This window comes from Hylaeus volcanicus, chromosome 3 (genome assembly GCF_026283585.1).
Source record: "Hylaeus volcanicus isolate JK05 chromosome 3, UHH_iyHylVolc1.0_haploid, whole genome shotgun sequence".
In the NCBI taxonomy this organism is placed as follows: Eukaryota; Metazoa; Arthropoda; class Insecta; order Hymenoptera; family Colletidae; genus Hylaeus; species Hylaeus volcanicus.
In genome coordinates, this window is record NC_071978.1 from 2,329,597 (window position 1) to 2,357,488 (window position 27,892).

The window sequence follows — 27,892 nt, forward strand, 5'->3', positions numbered from 1 at the left end:
CTGTTAATATCTCCTTAACGAAACCTCGGACAACATTTTCGCTAAGGAAAAAGTTGTTTCAAATCACCTCCTGAACCACCCCTTTCAAGCTGTTACAATATTTTTGGGACACCCTGTATACGAGTGGCGCGATCTCATTGTCTAGTGACTGCTAGTGACTAGTAGAGACCAATAGAGCAGTGATGGGCAAAACCCTAGGATTCGAATAAATCTGAAGTCTGCCGATATGTTTGTCTCTTTTCCTCTTTAGAACATTTCCCAGAGAAAGAAACGAGACAAACACATCGGCAAACTTCAGATTTATTCGAAGCCTAGGGTTTTACCCATTTCTGCAGTAGAGTCCCCTGGTTGGCAGAGATAGTTCTCCGAGGGGTTATGTATACATTTAGTACAATCCATTGATTCTTTTGAGATATTTAAGTGTATATTTATTACTCCTATTAGAAAGATCAGTTTAATGATTAATAAAAAAATGATGCATATACTAAAGAAGCAGGTGTTGAGGCATTTTATAAAGCACAGAGGTGTTAATACATGGTCTCCTCTTGCGACAGCATTCAACTCCATTACCAAAGAAAAATATGAATTTGACCTGTCGAAAAATGAAATTGTAAGTAAGCATGGTTATTCTTATTGCTGAATTTTTCACTTTGTAAAGTTTTTAAAAAATGTTATAGGGTTTATTTGGTATACCAGAATTAAAAACTCCAGAAGGATTCAACATTTTAAAAGATCGAGCAATGATCCAAACAGATATGCTGATAGCAGAAGCTACCAGTGAAAATAGGGTACGGAAGATGGTACAAATTTTTGATGATATGTCTGATACACTATGCAAAGTTGCAGACTTGGCTGAATTTGTTAGAATTGCCCACCCAGACAGACAGTTTGTTAAAGCTGCAGAAAATGCTTGTATATTTATCAGTGGTATAGTAGAAAAGTAAATATTTTTTTTGTTAGAATGTTAGAATGATAGGTAGTAACAAAAAATAATTTGTAAATCTCATCAGGTTAAATACTCATTGTGAACTATATAATGCATTACAACATGTTGTAAATAATGGAGACATTCAAGAAACATCTATTGTAGATGATCATGTTGCAAAACTGTTCTTGTTTGATTTCGAACAATCTGGCATACATTTACCAGAATCTAAAAGGGAGAATGTTGTACAGTTGAATGATTACATTTTACAAGTATGTAGTTCAGTTTTATTTATATACCTAGTAAGTTTAACAGTGCTTAAAGATACAATACTTTCATAACACAGATAGGTCAAAAATTCATGGCAGGTGCAGGTAATGCACGAGTAGTAGATGCTAACATTCTTCCACCAGGTATAAGAGAACAGTAAGTATTGTATCTGAGTGATCTTTGGAAAAACACCCTATTTGAATAGTTTATATTCTCTCATTAGGAAATTTTGTAACATACAGGATTTGGAAGGTACTTCATTGAACTTTCTTAAATGCATTTCACAGTTTCACAATGAAGGATAATCAGATAATAGTGCAAGGACTTTATGTAGATTCTTCTAATAATTTGGTACGAGAAGCAGCATATCGTGTTTTTTTATATCCAGATAGTGAACAAGAATATCTCTTGCACGAACTTTTAAACTCTAGGCATGACTTGGCCAAATTATGTGGATTTCCATCATACGCTCATCGGTAAATTCTCCGTAAAAATTGAATTATAGATTAAAAATAAATATTGTTTATATTTTTATATGTACAAATAAGAAATCATTTTCAGAGCTGTGAGGGGAAGTACAGTAGAAACACCAGAAGTAATATATGATTTTCTTAACATCTTAAATGATAATTTGAAGTTCAAAGCAGCACAGGATTTCAAAGAAATGCAAAGGTTGAAAGATGCAGAGTCAATGACAAAACAGGTTTATAAAACTTGTTGAATTTGTAAAATTCTTAAAGCATTTTTATTAACTGCATTTTTCGTTGCCTAGGATCTAATGCCATGGGATACAGCATACTTTATGGGAAAAGCAAAAAGAAGTTGGTTAAATATGTCTAGTACTGAATTTACTCCATATTTTTCTCTTGGTGCTTGTATGGATGGAATAAACATTTTAACGCGAGCACTATATGGAATTCGACTGGAGTCTATGCCAGTTTTATTAGGCGAAATTTGGGCAAATAATGTACATAAAATTGCTGTCATAGACGAAAATGAAACAATTTTGGGCCACATATACTGTGATTTTTTTGAGAGAGAAGGGAAACCTAATCAAGACTGCCATTTTACTATTAGGGGTGGAAGACAATTATCTGATGGATCTTATCAAGTATGAATTACATGTGATATATAACTCAATTTTATGGAAATGAGGTCTTTCTATAAATATTTCTTTTTAGAATCCAATAGCAGTATTAATGTTGTCATTGCCATCACCAAAGTGGTCTAATCCGTGTTTGTTGAGCCCTGCATCTGTAGAGAATTTGTTCCATGAAATGGGTCATGCATTACATTCTATGCTAGGTAGAACAAAGTATCAACATGTAACTGGTACTAGGTGCAGTACAGACTTTGCAGAGGTTCCAAGTGTATTAATGGAATATTTTGCAAGCGACCCAAGAGTAATTATAATAATAATAATAATAATATTTAAGTTATAGAACTTACAATTGCCTTACAATTTAATATGTATTATCAGGTTGTGTCTACATTTGCAAAACACTTTCAAACATTGGAGCCAATACCAACAGCTTTATTAGAAAAATTACACGCCTCCAAAAACATATTCTGTGCTTCTGAATTACAAAATCAAGTATGCTACAGTATGTTAGATCAAGTTTATCACAGTGGAAAGTTAGAGAAATCGTCAACTGATGTTTTAAGAGAGATACAGGGGAAATACTATGGACTCCCTTATGTTGAAAATACAGTATGTATTCTTCATTTTAGCGATGAAAAGACATATCGTGTACTAGAAATGATGGAACTGATAATGGTTAATAGAAATATTAAAATGTACAAATGTTTACAGGCATGGCATTTAAGATTCTCGCACTTGGTCGGATATGGTGCGAAATATTACTCTTACTTAATTTCTCGAGCAATTGCATCTTGGATATGGCAAACTTATTTTCAAGCAGATCCTTTCAATCGAACGGCTGGTGATCGATATCGGAAAGAATGTTTAGCACACGGAGGTGGCAAACCATCTTCTAAATTAGTGTCTGATTTTTTGGATAAAGAAGCCAATGCCAACAATTTTGCAAAATCTTTACTTAACGAAATCGATATGAGGACTGATCAAGTCCAAAAAGTAAAAAGATAAGCCATGCAAAGGCAATGTCTAAAATAATTACTTAGAAGACATTATTACTACGGATAAACAAATTTTATAATAAAGAACAAATACAAAAAGAGAGTAATCCATTTATGATAAATATTGTACAGATATCGATATTTCAATTTTAACTATAAAAAAACATAAATAATTTTATAATCAGATATATACTTTGTAAATAAAATGTCAATAATTCTAATTAATGTATTATGAACAAAAGATAATTTGAGTTTTTTGTTTTATTTTATTACAAGTACGGAAACCTTACCCTATTTACAATTTTGACAAATCTATAAATGGTTACACAAAAATAAGATTTTTAGTGTAATACAGACAAAACGCAGTATAAGGTAATTTATGAGAATTATTTTTATAATCTAGCTTCATTTCTTGAAGTGTTTTGTTAATCTACTCTACGTGGTAAAATAAAGCTATTGTTTTATTCTTACAAAAATGAAATATTGTACCAAAACTTTAACATTTCAAATTACTTTGAGCATGACATAACCTACCATGTACTGCGTTTAGGATTGTTTTAATTTGTATTAAAACTCTCCGTCAGGGCTTCCATTAAAATTGGCTAATGATTTATCAACAACATGTTTCCTTGCGTTTATACAAAATTCCATTAATAAGCTATTTAATAATTACACTGACATAAAACGACTGAACAAGCCACTGAATGATTCATTTCCAAATCTTATCAATAGCATTAATAATACATGTATATTTTTTTTAATAACAATCGGTTCCTACGTTACGAGAATTTCTGCTTATTTCTTCGAAAAGTTTTTGTTGTCCTTACATATTTTATGGCATAGAACTAGACGTTTGTATTCACAAAAAAGCACTGGACATTTTTTTTTTACAATAATCTCTTGTCTTCGTTTTTAGATTACACTAAAAGTGATTATAACAAATTGTGTTTCATCTAATATGTAGTTACAGCAATTTAAGATTTATTTATTTTCATTTCAGTACTGCATCGTTATCTTCCTTAAGTTTCATTTTGCACAGCATTCACACCAGCAATTGTTTTTGTTTAAATAATTATTTGTAAAATAACCTTGTAATACAGAGTCACTAAAAAAAAAGTAATTATAGCGCAAATATTATATTTGTCATGTCTTTCGAAATATTCATAGAATGTAATGTACTTTTATTACATATTACGTCTATAATTTCGATTGCGGTTGTAATATATGCATATAGACTCAATGCAGGATTAATACATAATTTAAAAAAAAATTTTATTTTAAATTGTTTTTTCAATATCAGTGCAATTGTAATTAATTTCAATATTTTATAATACATACAAAATAAAAATGACAACTATCCAAAATCAGTTTATATTACATACTTTTTAATTTGTAAATAACGACATATAAGATACATACATTTTTATAAACTTGTACTCTTGACAAGTTACACTTTACTCAAACGATATACAAAAAGTAATTAAATAAATATGATATTATTTATATTTGTGTTTAATCTTAATATTGTAATTTTGTAGTGAAAATCGTAAAGCTAATGGCAGAGTATTTTCATCATATAATAATATGAAACACTTCTATTACATTTTGTAATTAATAATTTTATTATTATAATATCGTAAAAACTAATAATGTGTAATTTTAAAAGACATGTAGAAATTATCTATTTGTACATAAAACCCTATCAGACAATATCGTTTACAGTATAAATAGTTTACGAATTCCGCGATATTTAAAAAGTGCTTCATATTATTTTTAAAGTCATCATAACCTTACATGTATTGCTTTACTATTGTTTTGATGAAAATGGATCTTATTTGTACAACATTTCTTATTATTTATAAACTCTGTATTATAAGGTAATATACACAAATTTATTACAGAAATACATATTATATCTCCGATAAGATTTCTTCAACTTTGTGGCTTTCATATTTTTTTAGAATGCGCGTATGACGTTGCACGTCTTTTTTCGGAAACATTAAAAAAATTCTGGGATAAAATAAATATTTTCCGTATATCAGAATGATAATTAAATACACAAACCTTTACTTCGTAATGTGTTTTCCGTTTGTTCAACATGGTTTTGGTAATCACTAGATTCTATATCCACAATATACTATTTTATATTTGCCATAAGTAATGGATTCTTGTTCACTTTCAATCAAACGATACATTGTATTTTTATTCTTAGAATATCCTTACTACATTATCTTCTTAAATTTTTAATATGCTGTGAAAAACTGTTCTGGATAAAAAATTGATATATTTTAAATGCTGTACCATTGAAGACATTTTGCACATGGTCCTTTTTAGCGAAATCCAGAAACAACACAAGAATAACAACAGTAAAGCACTGTTTAAAGGAGATCTTATTAATCCAGTGTCCATTACGCACTACAAAAACCAAAACAATGAGGTCCACTCTAACTCTTTTTTTTTTTTTTTTTAATCAACTGATCTGCATGCTGCAACATTATGCTGACAGTCAATCAGTTAAAAGTTCCTCGTTTCTTCTCTTCAATATGTCACATTCACAGTAGGCAAATACCAAAACAAATTGGTTCCTTTTGCTACAAAACATAGCATCAACCCAGTCTGAAATGACTTCGACGTTTGGTTCAGGTTACGCAACATAGTTATACTCGTTTGCATTATCTTTATCTCGCTCCATGTAATCCCTATCTATAAGAGATTCAATTCTCTTTTTTAAATCAGCAGGCTGGAATAAAATTTTGGTTACATAATTATACTCATTCGATTTGAGGTATTTAAAATGTAACGCGTTTTAGATCGATAACGCACCTTTACGGGGAACTTTAATTGATTGTATAGTTCGCTAATCAACAGATTGTGCGTGAGTGTTTTCCTCATTTTCATAATTCTTACAATAGCTGCATCTATTTGGTACTGTCTATCTTGATAGACTCTCTCTTCCGTAGCTTTCTGTTCTTCGTTCTGAAAAACAATTGAATCATTATTACATAGAGCGTACTTTTTTATTATGTAGATCGTTAATATTTAAAGAATATATTTTACCGTTTCTTTCATTTGAATTTGATTTATTTTAATTCTAAACAACTTGTTTGTAAAGTCTGCGTTAAACACAAATCTATCATTGTCTGCAACATCCCTTCCCCGTGGATTTTTTTGCAATACTCTAGCTTTCCCACAAGCCAAAGACTGTAAAGTTCTCCTAAGTTCGCCGTCTTCTATATTTGTTGCTGCCTTTATATCTTCCAAAGATAAATTGTCAGAATCGTTAAACATAATTAACACCAATGCTTGAAACAACGACACTTGAAGCTCCTTGTTACCCTATTTTCAAATCGGTATAAAATAGTATATATTATTTTTCATAAACATATATCGAAGTAATTTAAGTATTTATTATTTGACATACCTGATTAAACCAAGCTTTCAATACACAATGACCCAGTGTAGGTTGCCATTGCAATTTCCTACCACTGTGCTTTCCCAAATAAAATTTATTAAATACATCTTGGTACTGAACCATTTCTGGTGGTAATGTTACTTCCATTACAGGATATGTTGGCCAGTAACCCATTGTAAGTATTGAAACAGTTAAATCCAAATTACTAGCAGACAATTCATTTTGTAGATTTCCTGCGTACTAATTCATGAAGAAAGAATTTTATGATTGAAAAAATAAAGAAAACATACATTCAAATTATAGTTTAGTAAACATCAAAAGTCGAGTAGAATATGTATACGTACTTGTTTAAAAGCAATATTAATATCTTTGCTGAGTTCCATATCTTTAAACATTCCTTCTAATTTACTGGTGAATCCACCTCCACATTCTTGTTTTAATTTGGATAACATGGATTTTTCAGAGTCAACGGAAGCCGATTTACCCACTAATAAACGTTTGGCCAAATCTTTTTTATAAAAAGCTTCAAATACATCTTTTCCATGTATAAATCTAAACAGTACCATAATTTTATCTAATAATCTCTCTAATTCTTCTTCTGTCGCTTCTTTGTTACCTGCTCTTAATTTGCAGTCGACAAACTTTGCTGTAATTACAATAGCACGCATTAATTCGCTATCATCGGGAATAGTAAAGGTACACTTTTAGTAAGCGAAGATATTAATGTTACCTATTAATTCAGCTGGTTTATTTGCTCGTTGATTAATAAAAGCTTCAAAAGCTTCTTTTAAACTATTTGCAAACTTTTCATTTCTATGAAAACACGTATTAACTATATTGTCCATTTTGTCTTTGAAATCTAGAAGCTCCTGAACCATAGTCTTATCTTTTTCTGGATCTATGACTATGGTTTTACCTTTTTTCTGTAGAAACAATAGACAAATATAACTGTAATTTAAATTATAAAATATTCATTATCGAACTCATTAAGTACATATGAAGCATACCTTTATATACGAATTAAAATTCAAACAAAGTTCTACAAGGCCATTTTTCACTCGACTATATAAATTATAAAGTAAAGATAAATCACTAATTCTATTTTCATCCAATAGACCACTTAATCCTTTCTGTAAAATGCTGCTAATATGTTCCGACAGTAATTGTTTTTCTACTGTGTGTATTAGTGACCACCTATAACATTAAATTGGCATACATATTACATAGCATAGAAGAAATATACCACAATAATCTATACAGAAATTATTAATACAGTATTTACTTTGTAGATGCGTCAAGGTAGTGTAACAATCGTTCATTTTCTTCCTGTAACCGTTTGTCCACGTGTGCTAAGTACTCAGGAACATCGTGTTCGTTCATCAATCGCTGACCTTCAGCAGCATACAGTCTTTCCGTGGCTACCAGAAATCTACAAAAAGAAGTCAATAACAGAAACACAAGAATAAATTGCTTTAACGCATATCAATATATAACACACTCATACTTAGTTTCAAAGGCATCTTGGTAAATTTGTAAATCTGATAACATCCGTAATAATGATTTAAGAAGCGTTCTGTCTACTGTGTCGCCTTGCCGCTCTTTTTCTATGAGCATAAGTAGTCCTTCTACTGTACGTGTTTGAACTAAATTGTTTAGAACAATATATACTCTAAACAAGTGCAATCCCATATCCCTGAAATGCCATGCACAATAACATGAGATACTAGTGAATAAAAAAATTCATACATAGAAATAAAACACTAACCATATGGATAAAATACTTGGATTTTGTAATACATATGTCCTATCCAGGTATAGAAAAATACTCCTAATCATAATCATTTGTCTACAATGCGACTGCCAGCATTCGTTCATTTTTTTCAAGAATATATGCCTGTCCATGGATTCTGCTAAGAACTGTTCTATGTTAGCCTGGACATGGGCTTCTGTTAACCTTGTGAGTTTTGTGTATAACGTGGATGCCATTTTATGATTACACATATTTTCAACTGCCTGATAAAGTTCTTCTAATGAATAACGGATACTCTTGCTGGTTTGTATCGCGATTACAGCCTCTTGCAATTTCTCCCATGTTTGCTCCTGATAATTTTCTGGTAATTTTGGTTTATCTATATAGAATACAATACATTAATAACTATGTATTCCTATTTTATTGTATAAAAAAATCTGAGTTTTAAATAAGAATTATCAGTATAAGGAATTTATAACAATGACAATATAAAAATAATATACAGAACAATTTCATTTACAGTTTTAATGAAATTGTTGATACAGTTGTATCCTTTATGAAACTATATATTAAAATTATACGTGGATTCCAATAATCTCGTGTTTCACAATTATGTATTTATTAGATAAATACAAAAAGAACGTAAATATTTTGAGTAAAAATTGAGAGCATGCATCCATTTAAAGATTGTCACACAATAATTACTAAAATTTTTCAGTCATATTTATTTTCCATTAGTCATTCGGAGCAATTAAAAATCTTAACTCGTACCGTTACATTTCACAATCGATAGACACGAATCTTCTGGAAACCATAGAAAAAGCAAATAAATATGTACGTATTAAAGACGTTTATCCGTTTTCAGTTATCCTTTGGTGTCAGATTAGGTTATGTCAGTCTCATATTATTAATCGCAATAAGAACCAATTCGTCCTTGGACGGATAATCGCGGGTCGAGGGTGCCGCAAAACTCGTAAAGTCGTATTTCGAAAAGAATGTCGCAATGTTCGAAGGCACATTGCCAACCATAAATTACATACACCAACTCGCGTATTAGTACCAGCTGATTTTGAGGTTATGTAGCCCTATGGTCTTGCTTACTTTTGAAGTTTTTGATGACGAGCTTTCTAGCTGTGCCTGGTTTCGCACTCGCCAAACTCGATGATATCTTGTTGACGCCGTTCGGATTGCCGATGGTCAATGCCGAGAAATTGGCTCTCTTCTGAGTATCAGTGGTGGCCGCGGCCGTATCCGTCATGTTTTCGATCTCGTTGATCTCCGTGACCGCAACGGCGGACAGCTTGCTGCGCTTTGCAGCACCGAAGTTTACCACCGCTGCGTGATCAGCGGCCGTTCTCTTCACCTGTACTGTGGCCAGAACCTGAGTTCCTCCGAGCCTAGACATATGCGTGCATCACTCGGCCGCCGGCCCTCAGCACACGGAAAAACAGTTTTCTACCAAGAAATCCAATGAATTCTCCCTCTCCTGTTCTACCTTTGTCCCTGCGTGCTCGACGAGCGGAAAAAGTTATTTATCTCCAGACTCTACTTGTGACGAGACTCGCGAACAATTGGCAATGTCCGCACATGCGCGATACGCGTACCCCGGTGCGCCCCGCGTGTTTGCCGCGCATCTTTAACCGTTACTTTCTTCTTAACATTCCTCCTCCTTTTAAAACGGTTGCAAAGTCGCTAAAATCATTACAAATAATGTTTTGAATTGAAAGAAAATCGAATGTTTTACCAGTAGGTTAGAAATTTTATTTTATCCAGATGTACATTCATTTCTCTTTGTAAAATATTTACAATTTAATAATGATACAACGTGAATAGGCAGAAATATTGTACCAGAATATATTTAGATTACTTTGATTTACGGAAAATAGATTTTTCATCTACAATTGTGTTTCGTTTATAGCCGTTTGTAAAACCTTTTTTCTTTTTCAGAATATACATATAAGCGTAATAATATGTTCGGTGCATTAACAATACAATTCGTTAAAATATTTGTTATTTTATATTCACACCTTTTTACCAGTACGAGATTCGTTAAATTATAAAATGTTAAAGGTAATACATGTGCGTGTAAAACGTGTAAATGAGACATTTTATTCTAATTATTTTTTTTATATCTAAATTCCAAATCCTTTATGCTAAATCGCATATGCTAAATTCATAAAACAAATTTCCTGTAAAATTCAGTTATTTACATTTATACTTCTTCATCTAAAAATGTCTCAGTTATCGTAACAATGTTCGAAAATATTTGTCTTGTATTAAAAGTTGCTAGTTATAAACTTTAATACAAAAGTGCAAGAAATGGCGTATATATTTTATGCAAAAAAATTTACATAAATGTTTAGACATATATACGTTTCAAAAATAAACAAAGTAGAAATCGATAAAAAATATTTGTAATAACAGTAATTAAACAAACAAATGTTCTCTGTTGTTCATTATATACAAATACGTTGCTCCCCTCACCTAGTTAAATGACTTACTTATGTGTCACAATATCACCAAGCTCAATCTATTAATAAAGTGTGTGCATTTGTCCTATTAATTTATAATACTTTCCTTTATGAACTTACAGTATAACTTGCAACTAAATCAATGCAACAATGTTTGCATTGTTTTCCCTTTCTTACATTCCCTGTTTGGTGTTCTGTACATTGCTTGATCAAAAAAATACGTACCATACGAACTATGTATTCCTAACCACGTAAATTGCTTTTAAATTGAAAATTGTACATTTACAATGCTATAGCTTTTCTAAAATTACCATAATACTAAGATATAACATTTCCCATTAACTACAAGTTGCCTTTTCACTTACAAGAGAAGAATGATCTGGAACATTTTCATTTCTTAAAAGAACCGACTAAAGAAACTTTTCTTTTGCTCTGCTGGTTTAACCGTTCTTGAAAATATACGATCGATATCTTTGAAGACATTTTTACTTGATTGAGCAGCATTAATGTAATAGTGAATTCCTTGTATAGCATAATAATCAACTAATGGTTGAGTTTGTGTATGATATGTTACTAAACGTTTTTTCAATGCTTCTGCATTATCATCTGATCTTTTGATCAATGGTTCTCCAGTGATCTATAAACAGAGAACTATATTTTTGCAATACTATCTAGCAATTGCATTATGTCTTAACAATCATAATTATTACTTACATCGTCTTTCATAGGGACCTTGGGTGGAGCAAATTCTTCATGATATGATCTACCACTTGCAGGATGTATCAGACGACCTGTGATTCTCTTTATCAACAAATTATCATCAATTCCAAACTCTATTACAGCATCCAATTTAGTATTCCTCTTCTTTAACATGTCATCAAGCTGTGTAAGTATAAAAATATATTAAAAATATACTTTATACTAATTACTAATACTAATTTAATTAATTCAAGGTAGAATGTTTTTAAGACTGTTCTACTTTGATTTACTCAATGTCATTTCAAGGTCAAGTAGTTTTTACAAATAAAAAAGAAATACATAGAGATAATGATTAATGAGGATAACATTGAATTATTTAAATATCAACAAGAATCAAATCGAAATGATAATTAGATAAGAAAGTGATAATTGAATATTAAACTTTCATTATGAACTTACTTTTTGAGCTTGTGGAACACTTCTTGGAAAACCATCCAACAAGAAACCCTGTTTGCATTCAGGCTTGTCCAAATTATGATCAATCATGCTAACAACAAGATCATCATTGACCAATTTACCTTCATCCATTATTTTCTTAATCTCTGTTCCGATAGCAGATCCAGAGGTAATCTCTGCTCTGAGCATATCGCCTGTAGATAAATGACATACGCAATATCGTTCCTTTAATAATGGAGCCTAAAATATAAATATGTAATTAACAAATCTGTGAAAATAGTTCCAGAAAGGTTAGAAATTACAATGTGAAACTTTTGAATATTTTGACTGAAACAAGTGTAATCTTAATATTTATGTAAAAGAAATAAACTTTACCTGTGTACCTTTACCGCAACCAGGTGGTCCCAATAAAACTGCATTAATACCTTTATTCGGTCTTTCTTTCGGTAAATCGGCATGTTCCTTTGGTACTGCTTCCGTTCGCGGAGCCATTTTTATTTATCAATACTTTCTTTAAGAGCAACTGAAAAAAGACGACTTTTCCAAAAAACGCTTATGTCAAAGTTCACTATCAAGAGTACATATCACTGTTACGAACAGCGCGATTATCAAGCACCATTAATTCCCACCCACGGTCTCCGTTGAAATAACGCAACAAAATAATTTCTGGTATGGATCCACACTTACCTCATCTAGCGTTCCTTTTTTAAATTAATATCGAATCGACACGCCAAAGATTTAAATTTGAATTTCAAATACGATGAAATCACTTAAACGTTAGATCATTACATTTTACATTACTTTAATTCAGATTTAATACATTTATACTACAACAAAAGCTGGAATAAGAAAGGATATGTAAATAGAAGAACCTTTTTTTGCAATTCGTATGTATTTTTATCATATTATATCGTTTTATATCGAACAAAATACAATATTAATTAGATCATGTACTTAACTATGTAATACATTTCAGGGTTTCAAATAATCATTAAATACTAATGACTTGTATCGTACTATCACTAACTTAAGCGCAATTATTACAACATCATTCATAATTTTATTATTCAACTTTCATTAGTACTCGTAACTTAATCGGAATCAAAAAGCGAATTCCATATTTAAAATAAACAAGAATGCGTCACCTGCGTTTCTTCTTCGTTAAAAAGTTTTAAAATTTGTCTCGGATAATTTAACTTTCTCATAAATAGAAGAGAGATTAGGGTCCATATTATTCTTACGTGTAAAAATAAATTTTATTAAATTTACTTTAAAGGAACAACATAAGGAACCTTTCATTAAAAACTTGTAGTTAACTTTTTAATTACTTTTTAAATTAATGCATTGTTTAATGATTCAAACACAAGGCCCAAATTTTGAATAATCTTATATCGCAACGTTATACATATTGCACAGAACGAACATTTTTTCAGTGACAATCTGTTACTGATTTAATTTCTAAACGGAAGTATATTAACAGTATCTTACTTATGTCCAAAATTATTAGTATATCTGTAATATGTATATTCAAATGGAACTATTTCACAACAGGCGTGTGTTTATTGTCTATATATTAATTTAATGTTGTCTACACAAGATTCTAAATGCCTGAATGTTTTTTCAATCGCTTATCCTAGGTTATATGTGTCGACACATAAAGGAATAATCTAAATTTTAAAGTAAAATTTAAAGCTATACTATTTCTTTTACATTCAAACAAATAATTTATCGTATTTCGTAGATTGTATATTTGTATAATTGCATGACATATCGAGCACTGTAAAGTACCGCGTTATTTTCATTTTGTATGAAAAGGATGATTAATCGAATACAGTTTAAAAGCGCTTTTTGCAAATATGTAACAATATTCGATTTTTATTATCACTCAATATTGCTGTTTTTCAATACACATAAAACCTTATAATATGTTTCAAACAAATTGTCGATGTATAAATTAAATGGTAAACGTAAAACAATTAAATTTTGTCTGATTAAATCCTATAACTAGTTAGTATCAGGACGGCGTGAAGGTGGATAAAAATGATAAATTCTAATTAATTACAAAATTTAAATAATCACATTAATTACAAATATTCACAACTATAAATTAATAGTTTCTTCAGCTTTATCTTACCAAAGAAAAGTATAAAATTTTCTTTGGCTAAAAATTCACAAGTTCTTCTAATCAAACATTAACAACATAATTAAAACTTGTATACTTTAATTATGCAGACGCATTTATTACGGCGTTCAAGTTTAAACATTATAACATGAATTTATTTTAATAATATTCATAGTATTAAAATAAATTATTTGTACTCAATATGTATATCTCGTAATCACAATAGAATTTTGCTATGTATAAATAATATATAAATTACACTTAAATAACACTTGTATAAGTAATATAAATTATGCGATGAAATATTGATCATTTTCGATTATAAGGTAAACATAATTATTGCATTCTATACCTATACAAAAAAAAATGTTAATTCTTAACAATTTCTTAGTTCTTCTGTGTTCATATAAACTTTTAGTACAAATTACATTATTATACATGTTTCATTATTATTCAATGCTTAAGAAATTGGTTGATTATTAACTTTGCTAAAATCGAAATTGCATCTTTTACTAAAATGTTACATTCTAAAGTTTATTACAATCAGTGTTAAATATTGCACAATGCTTGGTGTTAAATTTTTAACCTCTAAAAAACTTTTGTATATGTTACTTAACTCCTTGTTATCGTTTGTTTCATCTTTACTCAAATATTTTAAATATGTTATTTATTATTTACTAAAATAATACTAATATCAAGCTGTTTGGTCGCAAAGACTTATTAGCAATATAATTTCTATCCTAGCTACACTAATGTGCCAACAAAGTAGTTCTATTTTCTATATTTCAGTTACAGAAGCATCAAATAAATGTTTGATCTCCTGTTTCTATTTCAAGGACTCTTTGACCAATTTCCGATAGTTTGCAAATATTCTAAATTCACGCACGATAAAACATCGTGAAAGTTATATTTTATGTTGTACTGTATTAGTTGTAAAAATAAATAAATTCATATTCGCATAGAATCTTCGTATATATCTAAACCTTGCGTCATACATGGTCGTGATTTCACTAGAAAATAGATAATAAATATAACGCAGATGCATTAGATTTCTTTCTGTACCTGTACACAAGTTTTTACTATACAAAACATATTATACTAAATAAAATCATCTCAAGTTTTATATCGTATGAACTTTGGAATATTTGCACACGGCCGAATTTTATGCAGCTTATAAGTACAGGTAAGTTTAATCCTTTATATTACTATGGAAATTTTTAAGGAAGTAGCAACTGAATGATTGTATTTCATTATAGTAATTTTCTTATCAGTAGGACAATATGTAACGTTAAATACAAATCTGTATTATTTATAGCAATTTTAAATCATGTTAATGTAAATCTGCTTATATGCTTGCACATGATTTTAATTCGCTAGCGAAACATATTTTGTACAATTCTATAAATGTTATTCTCTTTGTAAGAATAAATCTAATTAATAGTATATTTGTTTAGTAAATGCAAATTCTATTTTTTCTGCATAAAGTACTTTCACCAACAAATGGTTTCGAGCACAATTTATGTAACCAAAACTTCATACATTCTTCTATTCCCTGACTTCTTTGTAAAAGATTACGTGATCAGATTCTTCTTTCAAATTCATTTTCATCTGATTTTAGTTTCAAAAATTACATGTAATTATAACTGCTCACTGATTAATTATATTAATCAAGCGCATATTGCTGTATTATATAGTTTACAGAATTAGAAATCTAATATGATGTATTTATATTATGAGTTGAATTTTATGCAAAATTTCCAAAGTCTTGTCCATACCTTTATATTACAAAAGCCTCCATATGCGATTTTTAATACTACTCTTTAACAACTGTTACTCATTAACGACATGGTATAAACCTAACACACCAGAAAAACCTAGTGTGTTAGACGCCTGTTTCACATGGTTTCTTGACTGTTGACCGACTGTGAGCTGCGCGACGTTTTTCGATTAATTGGTTCCAAGTAAGCTGCAGGTGCCCATCCTTCTATTCCAGTACCTATTAATTTTACAAACCACCAACCAGCACAACCAACCTTAAGAAGTTCTAGATTGTCTCCTTCACGCATAGTAACTTCAGACTGTCCAACTGCACAATAATCAGCTAATGCTACGTATCTTCCACCCTAATTGGATACAATTTCGGGTACGGTGTTAACTTCATCTAACTAATGGTTAAGCATTCAAAACGAAAGAAACTTACGGGAGCTGGACCAGGGTTTTCACTGAAAGCATCTTCATCATCAGTATTACTGTTTTCTGAACTCCAAGCGACATCGTCTTCCGTTGATTGCGAGACATCTGTAATGTGTGATATAACGCTGCTACCATCAACTGAAAGAGTCCGTAGAGATCCAGATACGCTGCCTTGTGCTTCCCACGAAATTGTTTGTCGTAGAGGTCTGCAAACATTTTTGTAATAAAAAGAAGTTGCATTATCGTTATCAGAATTTTAAATTTAGCGCCCAATTACAAGTACATGTACGACATACTTATGGTTGGTCTTTCCAAGAGCAGAGTTTTGTTTTCCTTTAAGTTCGGCTAATTGAGACATTAAAACGCCTTTAATTTGGCGGACCCAAGATTGTTTGACGTCAACGGTAGATGCCTGTATTGTATGGACTTCAGCCCGACCTTGAAGCCAAATTTCAAAACGCCTGGCATCACCTTTAACTGATTCAGTCAGTCCAATTTGCGACATCTGACAAAGATAATATATCATACATTGAAGACACACATAAAATTCAATAGAAATATAAGAAATCGTAAAAAGTTACCTTCAAATATCTCTTAAAGTGATAGGTAGCTTTATTGTGAGCTTGGGGTTTACTGTGTTTACAAAATATAAGAGCCTTTTCATACAAGAAAATATGGCGTTGAGATGGCTTTAACCTGAGAAGTCGTTCTCGTTTACTGCTACTCCATACACTGAAAGAGCCTTGTAACAAGAGCTCACCTTGTGCATTTAAATCTCCCTAAAAATAAAAATATAACAGAACATCATTAAATATGATGAAGCGATAATAATAATAAAAAAAAAATTGTGTAAGCACTTACACCGAATCCAGTAATCGCAGTCTGATGCATACTATCGTTGACGCATTTTAATACAACTAGCATACAGTCCAAAGCTTCTTGTAATTCAGTGCAACACGATGGTTCGTCGCTATATTTTAAAAGATCTTTTAGCAACAATTGGTATTTTGTTATACGTTGTACAGGTTTAAGAAGGTATGCAGCAAGAGGTAATTTATGACCAAGTCTCTGTTGACAAGTGGCGAGAAACTGTGGTTCATTTTGTATCTGTTCTCGTAATCTTTCCGATCTTTGAATATTTTGACAATAATAACTATATAATCTGAAGAATACTTCACGCTAGAAATGAAAAGATTTTATATTAGAATGATTTATACAATTTATTAGAGACATATGTAGACAACACTTACTCTTTGTACAAAACATAATGCAACAAGTTCGGTATTTGAAATACAGTTCTCTAAATCTCTTAAAAACATCTCTCCGTGAAAACTGTAAATATCTTCTAGGTTACCAAATAAAATATCTCCTTTGCCTACTAATGCTGCCGGTATTAAATGTGCCATTGCCTCATTTGTTAATTCCATTTTGTACCCTTTAATTATAGAACCTAACTCGGCAACATAAATTCGTTCAGTTTCAACAAGTTCCGCCAACACGTGTCCACGTTTTAAACGTAAAGCTTCTACATCTTTGGACTCACTTTCCGGCGATGAAGATTCCCCCTCTATAGGGCTCATCTCCATCTAAAAAAACGTATACAGTTAAAGTAATTTATAATGCAATATATATTAAACCGCAAAATATAGTATTTTACCTTTGGCATAGTGTTAGCTTTTTTCAGAATCCTTCCAGGTTTGACAGTCTGAGGCAGTGATTGCAGTGGCTTAACTGGTTCAGGTGTTACAGTTTGAACTGGTCTCGCTGGTTTAATCAATTGCTGCTTGAGTGTCATTATTCTTTTATCACACATTAAAGACACATCTTCTATTCTTTGCAAAACCTAATAAACCAAATCAAAAGACATACCAAGCCAAATCATGAAGATAAAAATGAATTGCTATGCAAATGATTTGTCATACTTGTGTAATAAGAGCTTTAGTTTCAGGCATTACAGAGTCTTGAAAAATACATCTGGGATGGTGAAATTCTTCTGCAGCTTCTATCAATTCTTGTAATTCTTGAAGCGCTTGGTCGGGTGGTGTAATATTATTTTGTGATGCAAGTAATTCTACTCCACGTGTGCACCACGTATTTGCCTATGCGTACAAGCGGAAGAATATTAGAAATTTCTATCTTAAATATTTTCTTAACTTGTAAGGGTTACCTTATCTATTCGTTCCATAAGTTCTCTGCATTTGGATAACATATGTAGTCGCCTTTCCAATCTTTGACTTAGAATAGTACAAATTCTCTGTAACTCTACGCATTTAGGTTCTACGACGTCCGTCGGACATTGGTGCCTACCAGACAACAGTTGCTGACCAGCCGATATCACTTCCTCTGCTCGTTCTATATCTCCCTATAAATGTATGTAACTTTATTTATGTTTAGCAAATGTTGAAATCACATTAACAAGAAAACTACAAACAGTCATTGAACTTTTTTTCATCAAATGTTCATTATTCGTCTAAAAAAAGTATTTAAAAAAAAAGGTACTATCTTACGTGCAGTGCAAAGTGAGAAATAACAATGATATTCATTCTCAAAGACCCATCATGCCAGTACAAAGCATGAATTAAATCCCTATTTTTTTTTTTATTTCGGAATGTACGATTTTTGAACTTACAACATATACATATATATGCATCTATCGAGAGAATACCTTTGATAGAGATTTAATTCACAAACCCATAAAGAAACTGCTAAGAGTAATTCGTTTCTTATTTTATTTCGAAATATAATAAATACAGAATTTAATATTTCAAGTACTAAATTATTGTCACTGTGTTTAAAAATGTAAATCTATTACAAAATATATGTATTTTGTTGAGTGGACTGCTTACCAAGACCCAAATCCACATGGTATGCAACAAATAGGACTATCGACAAAATGAGGAAAGCGGTGCAAAGTAACATTTGTGCATGATGTGCATTATATGTATGTGTGACAGCTTATCCAAAGTATCCAAACCAGAATTTGCATTATACATGAAATTTATTAACAATATCAAATACAAATTTATTACATGTAATATCGGATCAAACGATATGTTATACTGGTTCGGATATTGCATCATGTTGCTTTAAGTGCATTATGAACATTCTCAAACTTAAAGCCATTAATATTCTATTACTTTGATTTCTTTAATTATATGATTTCATTAACTGTGTATGATTGAGAATGATACATGTATAGTAATTTACATGTGGTAATAACTGTTTAATGGGTACTAAATATATATCATATGAATGTTATCCTCTCTTGTTTATGAAAATATCTATTTAGGCTGACGTTAATCTTATGTACTTTTGTTGCTTTGTATCATAAATTTGAACAGGTGTTTTTATTGAACAATATAGAATGATGCAGATGTATATAAAATAGAGATACATACTCTACATATTCGTTGAAACGCCGATGTGTCGCAAAGTAACTGTTCAACTCGTGCTTGAGTTTCTCCTACTTCCGTCATGTCTTCTATAGTTTTTAAATGTTGGTCCAATGTTGCTTGTAATTCTCTAAAGTCAGCTTCGAATTGTCTCAAAGCTAGGCAGTGCCTTAAACGAGAACTGTGATGCGACCAAAACAAGTCAAAAGTGCGTTCTGTTTCTTCCAGTTGAACAAGCAATCTGAAAACGATTCCAATACATCTCTATTTATACTTAGGAACTACGCGATACATCAATTTATTCTTAAATTAAATTATCTCGCACCTTTCTACCGCCGCAACATTTCCTAGTCTATCAGCTGTTCCCTTGCCAGTTACTTGTCGTACACTGTCTAAAAGTGCTTCACCATGTCTTGCAGCACTAAGGATTTCTTCTTTTAATTCATTGTATTCGACTTGTTGCTGGGATAACAAAGATGTGGTTGCAACGGTGTTGTTGGGAAATTCAATCTCGGCTAACCGCCGTGTAAAAGAATCCAATGCAAAAGATACGTCTTGTGTCATTGATGAAAATTTTTCTAAACTCTATAGGAAATATGAATAAAATTAAAATGTCGCAACACATATTTCTATACTATTTTTTTTCTGTCTTATGGATTAAAATCTTACGATTCTGTTTTGTATCCAAGTATGATGACAGTATGATAAACTGCCACCAAGTTGCTCGGTTAGCTGATCTTTATCTATAAACTCATGAAGTTCAACAATGTTTGCTAAAAATATAACCCTGAACTTGAAATCTTCTCGAAATAATCTATTTGACACTTCAGATATAGTTTTTTGTAAAAATCCAGCTGGACGAAGAACATATGCTACATGCACTAAACCAGGAAAGAAACCCTGAAGAATAAAATAATTACATTATAATATCTAGTCTTATTATTTTACCTCTTGTTAAACCATAATATTTGTCAATATGCATACTTACAGAGATTTTTAATAAGACAGTTTTCACAGAGTTCCACTTATCATTTCTTCTATCAATTATTAAATGGAACCCAAGATCAGCTTCTTGTAAACTGAAAATCACCATTAACACTTTCAAATAAATGAAGTTTATAGACAACAATAATAACAACATAAGAGTTAAGATCTCACGTTGGCACAGAAGTAAGATACAGCATGAGACGTTGATAATCCAAGTCAGATAAATTATGAAAATTACCATTATCAGGAAAGGTAATTATTGGACAACCCTCTCGAGTTTTTCCTCCTATGAGTACATGCAAAATGTAAATGAAAATCAGAAACTAATGATTAAAAAGTAATCTTATACAATACTAGTTAATGTAGATTTTAATTACCTGCTATAATAGCATACTGTGATTGAAGAAGGTCTGCAACATCTCGGATTGCCAAATCTCCATTTTCAATCTCACCAGTCATACTCTCTATATCTTCTGTGTAAAATAAATTTGATTATATTATATAGATTTAAACAACTTACATGATTGTAAAGATAAATGTACATAAGGGGTACATATGATGCTAAACAATTTAAATATCGTAGTTTAAAACATTTACACTTATAGTACTGTTATGTATAATTAATTAAATTACCATCATCTTGTGGTTGATTGAACTTTGATATTGTTAACTTTGCACAGTAAATTAATGTATAAACTTTGTAAGCTTCTTTTAGCATACGTAACTCTTACAATACATCATTGCTAAAAATATATTACTGTTCTAAAAAATGACTTCAACCATGATGTGGTTTTATGTTATTACAGTTTGTATTGATGATCACTTATGCAATATTTACTGTATATGACTGAGACCTCAGAGTGCACCCATATGACCTTGCTGACTCTAACTGAAGCAGTTCCCTGTTGTACCAACAACATTTCTGCTGTAACTGTAAAACAAGAGGCTCTCAAACTTGAACTGAATGAATAATAAGATGTAATGCATTTGAAAACAAAAAACTATATATATATATATATATATATACCAAGTTACTAGGTAAATACCAAATAAACATGGTTCTTTATATTAATAATTGGTATATTATAAAAAGATAGAAATAGCATTTTAATTTGTGACCTGTTGATTCATTTTTAAATGATTTGTGAGCCACTGTACGAAGATTCTTCAGTTCCTTGATTTACATACTTGGAGTTTAACTATGATATCAAGTGATTTAAATTTTTGGATTTGGTCGTTATTATATTTAAATTTATCATTCAAATAACAATTATGTGCTTAAAATATAAAAGAATAAAACAAAAAAAACTTATTCATATGTTGAAAAAATACAAATTATTTATTGCTCAATTATTTATTACACATTTGTGTTGTATAAAATGTAAACATTAACATAATACAATCAGATCGAATTCTTAACTTTTGTAAATACTTATTTTACATGTTTGACTGTAGATATTGATTTTTATTAGAATAAGATATTTTATATAAGAGATTATAAATATATATAAATCAGTTATAATATGGGCTATATTTAAGTATTTATATTTATTTTTTACATTAAAATATAGGGTATGAATTTGCATTAAATTATTCTAATACACATAATAAAAACTTGTATAACCTACATACACCATCTACATAACATAATGATACCATTATATCACTAAATGGTTATAAATTCCAAATTCTTGTCTATTAAACAAACATTTGTCTCTCTTTAACCGTTTTTTTTCTCTTAGGTAGTTAATACTGCGTTTCAATATTTTCAATATAGAATACTTATTAATATTTTTTGTACATAATCGGGATAAATTATCATGCCATAAAACATGAGATTCTTAATGAATATAGTTGCATAAAAGCTCTTAAACCAAGAAAACCCTTATTTTTTATAATGTCAACCATAAAATCATTTTGTCAAGATAAAATTTGATGTTTAAAATATCACTTAAATATTTATTTTTTGTGTAAGTATATAAATATATTATTACATATATTATTTTATATTATATTATATATAAAAATTTTTATTTTTAAATAGCGTTTACTTTAGTTAAAGTGATGGGCAATGCTGGTTTATTGACTAGAAGCCCACTTGTAGTTATCTGATAACTTATACCATCTTGTAATTTGCTGACTGGTGTCAAAAAATAAGTATCGCTTTGTCCCGTTTCACTAGCAATTAATAAAGGTAATAAGGCACCATCCTCTGTTATTAAGTTTGCTGACTCGGATAATTTTTCATCCGCGAGATCCTTCTTCTCCAAATCTGTTTTGCTACACCCTTGACTTTGTACACTTTGATTTCTAACTACAAATTCTAATTTTGCAAACTTTACTTGCGGAAATTGAACTTTCATAAATCTCCTAAATGTCGAATATCCCATTATTTTAATATTAGGTGATAGTTTCCTACAATATTGTATATACGAATCATATACTACTTTACGCGTAATATCAGACGGAAGATGTAACTGTGCATGTTTAGCAACTTTAGTTTTTTGTTTTGCTTCCTGAAGTTCCATAAAATTTTTTAAAAATTCTGTGGCAATTTTATAAATATCTAAGGAAAACGTGTTGTGTGGAATTTTTCCGTGATTTCCATGAACCCGCGGTGTCACGCCATGAGTCATTAAATGTTTCCTAATTCTTTTTATTTGGTAATGCGTACAGTTCTCTAAGTATAAAAAAGCATCTAAACAAACTCTTCGACCTTGATACACATACTGTGCTCGCAATCTACGCCGCTCTGTATGTCTTGCTGTTTCATATGGATTTGTCAAGCATGCCATGGTAACACCCATTAAATACATATCGTGTTCAGCCTTTGTTAATTCTGCAATGTTCAGTCTGTGCCGGTATACAGTTTCAGAATTTAGACCTTTAAAGCACTGATCATCCTGACATTCACATCCACGTTTAAATCGCTCTAATACTTGCGCTGGACTATCCTCTAACTTTGTAGAATCATAACTTGATTCCCGCTCAAGTTTAGGTTTTTTTACTTTAATTTTAGACAAACTTTTCTTTAGCTTGGAAGGAATGTTTGTTGCATCTATGTGTAATGCCTGCAATGAAATGTACTTGTATACACATTATAGAAATTAATATTAAATTTTAATTATTTTAAAACATTTTTTTATGCATGATAGAAGGTGGATATTCACTTACCTTTCCTTTTGTTTGTGTATATGTCAATTCATCATTGACTATACATTGACAATTAGATACTTCTGTTTTCTCATTTTTGTCACATGATATGTCTTGGAATGTAACAACACCTGCTTGCACTAGCATTTCATTTTTTTCACATAAATTAGCATCCATGTCCACCAAACTTTATACAAGGATGTGCTTTTTAACACTTTCTGGTAAAAATTAATATTACAATGATAAAAATGCATATTAACAAAAGATAACTCAAGTTATAAATAAAGTATTATGCTTTAATGAAACACTCTACGATAAGAATTTCAAATGGAAACATTCTAAACAAAGGATCAGCTGATTACAATGTCACTTATACATACATGGCAATTATAACATTTTTTGTGAAATTAAAAATCTACGAATAACAAAATACAATAATAAATAAAATTATTGCGAAGAACGTTACACGGATAGAAAATAAACGTGTTTCTACAAGTTATCATGTAAAGACGAAAAGGAGTAAGAAATATATTCGTTTGACACCAACAAAGTTGAGAATCGCTATCTATGACGATGGTTTTCCAACTTTGATCTTTATTGTACGTGGCAAGTCAAAGTTTACTTACCTTTTATCGGCTTAACTTTGTGATTATCTCCGTAAAATCAATTGCAGTATATTTCGAAAGGTACCACATTTGCAAATGCGTATTATCCCGATACAGATTGTTCGTGATTCTCGATATACCGGTTGATATAGTGAAGCACCACGCTCAATGATATGGCGAACGTAATCGTAATACCGCATGGAGGGGATAACACGTCCAGTACCGTACATAGAGGACAGTTCTACGTTGCATTCGGGCGAATAAAGGGTGCTACTAAAACGTTCGACCAAACTTTATCGATGTATTCTATTAATTGTAAGAAAAAATGTCGAGCGACCAGACGTCTACGAATAAACTTATTTTGGAAACAAATGTTTAGTTTGCTGTTGGAATTTTTGAATACAGGGTGTCCCAAAAATGTTGTAACACATTGAAAGAGGTGGTTCGGGGGGTGATTTGAAACAACTTTTTCCTTAGCGAAAATGTTGTCCGAGGCTTCGTTGAGGAGATATTAACGGAAAACATTGACCAATCAGAGCGCGCGTATACCGTTGGAGCGCTTGCAGTAGCGTATGAGCGCTGCCGCCTAGCGCGTAGCCTACGCTCCATCGGCATACTCGCGCTCTGATTGGTCAGTGTTTTCCGTTAATATCTCCTCAACGAAACCTCGGATAACATTTTCGCTAAGGAAAAAGTTGTTTCAAATCACCCCCCGAACCACCTCTTTCAATGTGTTACAACATATTTGGGATACCCTGTATACTGTCAAAGTTCAGTCACGCGATTAAGGAACACCCTGTACGTAGAAAGATAATATGTACATCACCGTGCAACTTGGTCATAATAAATCTTAAGTGGTATTGTCAAATATAGATTGCATATTTTTGCATACTACGTTGACGACATTGAGCAATACAGAGATACAGCAGAAATGTTACGGCATAAATAAACACGTAGTTAAATATTTAAGTAATGCACTTTGTCAACTGATTAATACCTATTTAGGTATGTTGAATTATCGATTAATAGATAATGAATGACTGATATAAAACGGGAATTAAAAATCGATATACATATACTCATATGTTATCCATGTATACACGATCTTGACGAAAATTTAGAATAATTGAATTTAATAGACATATCTGTATAGAGTTCATAAATTAATCATGGTATCGGTTATTTGTAACACGTATACAACAACCAGCATATAAACAAATAAGATACTTTCGTAGATCAATAATCTGTTTATAGTCACAGCGAAGGTAGGAAAGGGGAACTGCAACGTTCGCTTGCATCGTCCGCTTTTAATTACAGCGCTGTGTAACGTCGATTTTCGCCAGAAATGAATTGAAATATTATTAGAAAAAACGCGTGTAACTCAAACCTGCACATTTCGTGGAGCAGTGCTGATGACAGGGACAATTACAGCTGTGCACGGACTTGCGTCGAAGAATCATATCGTTCTTTGTCTCGAGTCAATTCTATGCGGTTTACAAACGTCACGTGGTATTATCAGTAAGGTTTGGCGTTGTAGCAATTCGGCTTTTCCAAAACTATTCCAGTATTAACACGGCCAGACGAGTTAATTTGTCGCGTACGTCGATCGAATGGAATCTGTAGCGATGCCGGTGCTCGTTTCTCGTCCGAACATCGTAGCCGGTATTTCCGATCAATCCTTGTACACTCCGATGTTTCGACGGAACCGTGCGTCGCTTATCACTCGCGCAACAATGGAAAAACCCGTCAGTCAGGAATCAGATTATAATTTGCGCGTTGGTCACGCGATCCGTGGAAAAGTGGTCAACGACGAGACATCGAGTCGGTATTTCTTTCACGAGGTTACTAAATGCATCTTGCATCTCTGCAGTGGTACGACTCCTCGACATGAGCGGCTACGATGTCGGCCGACGACCTCTAGCGTAACCTAACCGAGATACGACACGCCATAATGCCGCTTCGCAGTGGAGGTAAAGACAAGGCGAACCAACCAATCGCGAGAGACTATTTCTAAAGAGGGGTAGCTGCACGTGACATGAAGCATGTCACTGTCAAATTGCAGAACTAAATCGAAGCAGATTTAATTTTACTCGACGATTATTTCAACGGTCACACGAAAGCGCGCCTAATTCACAAAAATATTCTTATCGTTTTGTAAAAATTCATTCATTAAATTCATCGATGTAAAATAGATAATGTAAATGTCTTTTGCGTTCATTTTATAGCAATACAAGTTTTAACATAGATTGAAAAAAAAATCAACTCACAGGAAAATGTTTGCTGTTCAAATACAATGAGTCAGTGTCAAGATATTGGCATGCAATTATGATAAACGTGGCATGTGTGTTATCGATATTTGAAAATGTAATAATGTGATACATTTAAAACGATATGAATTTTAAAATATTCTAACCTATATCATTGCACGAACTTTGTTGACGTATCAAGGATATCCATAGAAAGAATACGTGAAAAGCTTGATAGACATGTAGTTGGCCCACTAAATTGTTAGAAAACGAGTACATGGAAATGTGCAAGAAACGCCCGAAAAATCAATCGACAGCGATAGGAAAAAACAGTTGAATTTTGACACGGTAAAAGGGAGGACAAAGGGAACAGTAGAAGGCGGCCAAAATTCAAATGCGATGGAACAATGCACAGTAACAAAGTTACAGCGGAAACTCACCAGCCTCCAAGATTTCAAGATCCAGATTTCCACTTCGGCTGTGACTGATACTACTGCTGCAAGCATTGTAGCTAGACCTATGAGATTCTTCCATTGCACGGGAGGCACTTCGTTTGAACTGTTCCAGAAAACTGTCTATTTGATTTTCGATGCTGGTCGGCGAGCTGGCCATCTTTTTGCGCGCCACTCCTCGGTGAACGTCAACGTGCTGGAGATGGGGTCGAGAGCTGATCTCATAGGTACAAATTTTTCCGGCCGTTGCTGCACTAACTTTGGCCAAAGGACTGGCTACATTTTATGGCGTTGAACGTGCTACCCCAAACTCGCAAGAGTTATAGCGCGCGAGCGAACGTATCGCTGTAATTTCGACCGCTGTCGTACCTTCTTCTGCTACACGATGCATGTTTGTTTGTCGTCGAGGAACGCCCGGAACTGAAACGACGCATTGCTTACCGCAGTGTTTTCGCGGCAGGTGTCGCGAACGGTTGTAAAATTCGCGCGCATGGATTATTCATCTGCTATTATCTGCGCCTGTCGCAGTGGCGTATTATGTCGCAAGAAAGCGAAACAGTTTAAAGAGGATCAAAGATGTCTCCAAAATCAATGATGGAAAAATTTTGCGCTGTCATTCGATCAAAATCGCAGACCAAAACATGGAATAGCGTGTAGTTATT

The 27,892-nt window shown here is 31.8% G+C and overlaps 5 protein-coding genes across 11 annotated transcripts; 1 reads left to right on the forward strand and 4 right to left on the reverse strand.

Moving 5' to 3' along the window:
- Positions 1-340: 340 nt before the first annotated feature.
- Positions 341-4,640, forward strand: LOC128873893 (mitochondrial intermediate peptidase). 2 transcript variants are annotated; one of them, XM_054117878.1, is made up of 10 exons: positions 341-610; positions 678-940; positions 1,011-1,197; positions 1,272-1,351; positions 1,483-1,671; positions 1,757-1,898; positions 1,968-2,306; positions 2,377-2,598; positions 2,676-2,906; positions 3,009-4,640. In XM_054117878.1, exons 1-10 carry the CDS (start codon positions 458-460, stop codon positions 3,300-3,302), a joined length of 2,100 nt encoding a protein of 699 aa, XP_053973853.1. In that variant the 5' UTR covers positions 341-457; the 3' UTR covers positions 3,303-4,640. The 2 variants fall into 2 exon arrangements, with proteins under 2 accessions (XP_053973853.1, XP_053973854.1); XM_054117879.1 differs by having other exon boundaries at positions 470-610; positions 697-940.
- A 1,250-nt stretch (positions 4,641-5,890) lies between these two features.
- Positions 5,891-10,052, reverse strand: LOC128873892 (cullin-4B). 2 transcript variants are annotated; one of them, XM_054117876.1, is made up of 11 exons: positions 9,556-10,052; positions 8,470-8,833; positions 8,209-8,397; positions 7,987-8,133; positions 7,712-7,898; positions 7,435-7,627; positions 7,049-7,350; positions 6,714-6,944; positions 6,350-6,628; positions 6,116-6,268; positions 5,891-6,032 (listed from the first exon to the last, which is right to left on the reverse strand). In XM_054117876.1, the coding sequence occupies exons 1-11, from the start codon at positions 9,857-9,859 to the stop codon at positions 5,937-5,939; spliced, it is 2,445 nt and encodes an 814-aa protein (XP_053973851.1). In that variant the 5' UTR covers positions 9,860-10,052; the 3' UTR covers positions 5,891-5,936. The 2 variants fall into 2 exon arrangements, with proteins under 2 accessions (XP_053973851.1, XP_053973852.1); XM_054117877.1 differs by lacking the exon at positions 9,556-10,052 and adding an exon at positions 9,226-9,526.
- Positions 10,053-10,302: 250 nt separating this feature from the next.
- On the reverse strand, positions 10,303-12,747 carry LOC128873905 (adenylate kinase). The gene is made up of 4 exons (XM_054117911.1): positions 12,456-12,747; positions 12,084-12,320; positions 11,640-11,807; positions 10,303-11,562 (listed from the first exon to the last, which is right to left on the reverse strand). The coding sequence occupies exons 1-4, from the start codon at positions 12,570-12,572 to the stop codon at positions 11,323-11,325; spliced, it is 762 nt and encodes a 253-aa protein (XP_053973886.1). The 5' UTR covers positions 12,573-12,747; the 3' UTR covers positions 10,303-11,322.
- A 212-nt stretch (positions 12,748-12,959) lies between these two features.
- On the reverse strand, positions 12,960-27,657 carry LOC128873891 (guanine nucleotide exchange factor DBS-like). 5 transcript variants are annotated; one of them, XM_054117872.1, is made up of 16 exons: positions 27,219-27,657; positions 21,152-21,244; positions 20,946-21,060; positions 20,776-20,866; positions 20,457-20,687; positions 20,113-20,372; positions 19,794-20,028; positions 18,563-18,757; positions 18,318-18,494; positions 18,053-18,238; positions 17,646-17,981; positions 17,257-17,574; positions 16,977-17,174; positions 16,692-16,900; positions 16,403-16,601; positions 12,960-16,325 (listed from the first exon to the last, which is right to left on the reverse strand). In XM_054117872.1, the coding sequence occupies exons 1-16, from the start codon at positions 27,388-27,390 to the stop codon at positions 16,098-16,100; spliced, it is 3,243 nt and encodes a 1,080-aa protein (XP_053973847.1). In that variant the 5' UTR covers positions 27,391-27,657; the 3' UTR covers positions 12,960-16,097. The 5 variants fall into 5 exon arrangements, with proteins under 5 accessions (XP_053973847.1, XP_053973846.1, XP_053973850.1 ...); XM_054117871.1 differs by having other exon boundaries at positions 21,152-21,247; XM_054117875.1 differs by lacking the exon at positions 27,219-27,657 and adding an exon at positions 25,920-26,690 and having other exon boundaries at positions 21,152-21,247.
- On the reverse strand, positions 22,099-25,004 carry LOC128873899 (uncharacterized). Its single transcript, XM_054117903.1, has 3 exons — positions 24,554-25,004; positions 23,949-24,145; positions 22,099-23,845 (listed from the first exon to the last, which is right to left on the reverse strand). Exons 2-3 carry the CDS (start codon positions 24,102-24,104, stop codon positions 22,811-22,813), a joined length of 1,191 nt encoding a protein of 396 aa, XP_053973878.1. The 5' UTR covers positions 24,105-24,145; positions 24,554-25,004; the 3' UTR covers positions 22,099-22,810.
- Positions 27,658-27,892: the final 235 nt, after the last annotated feature.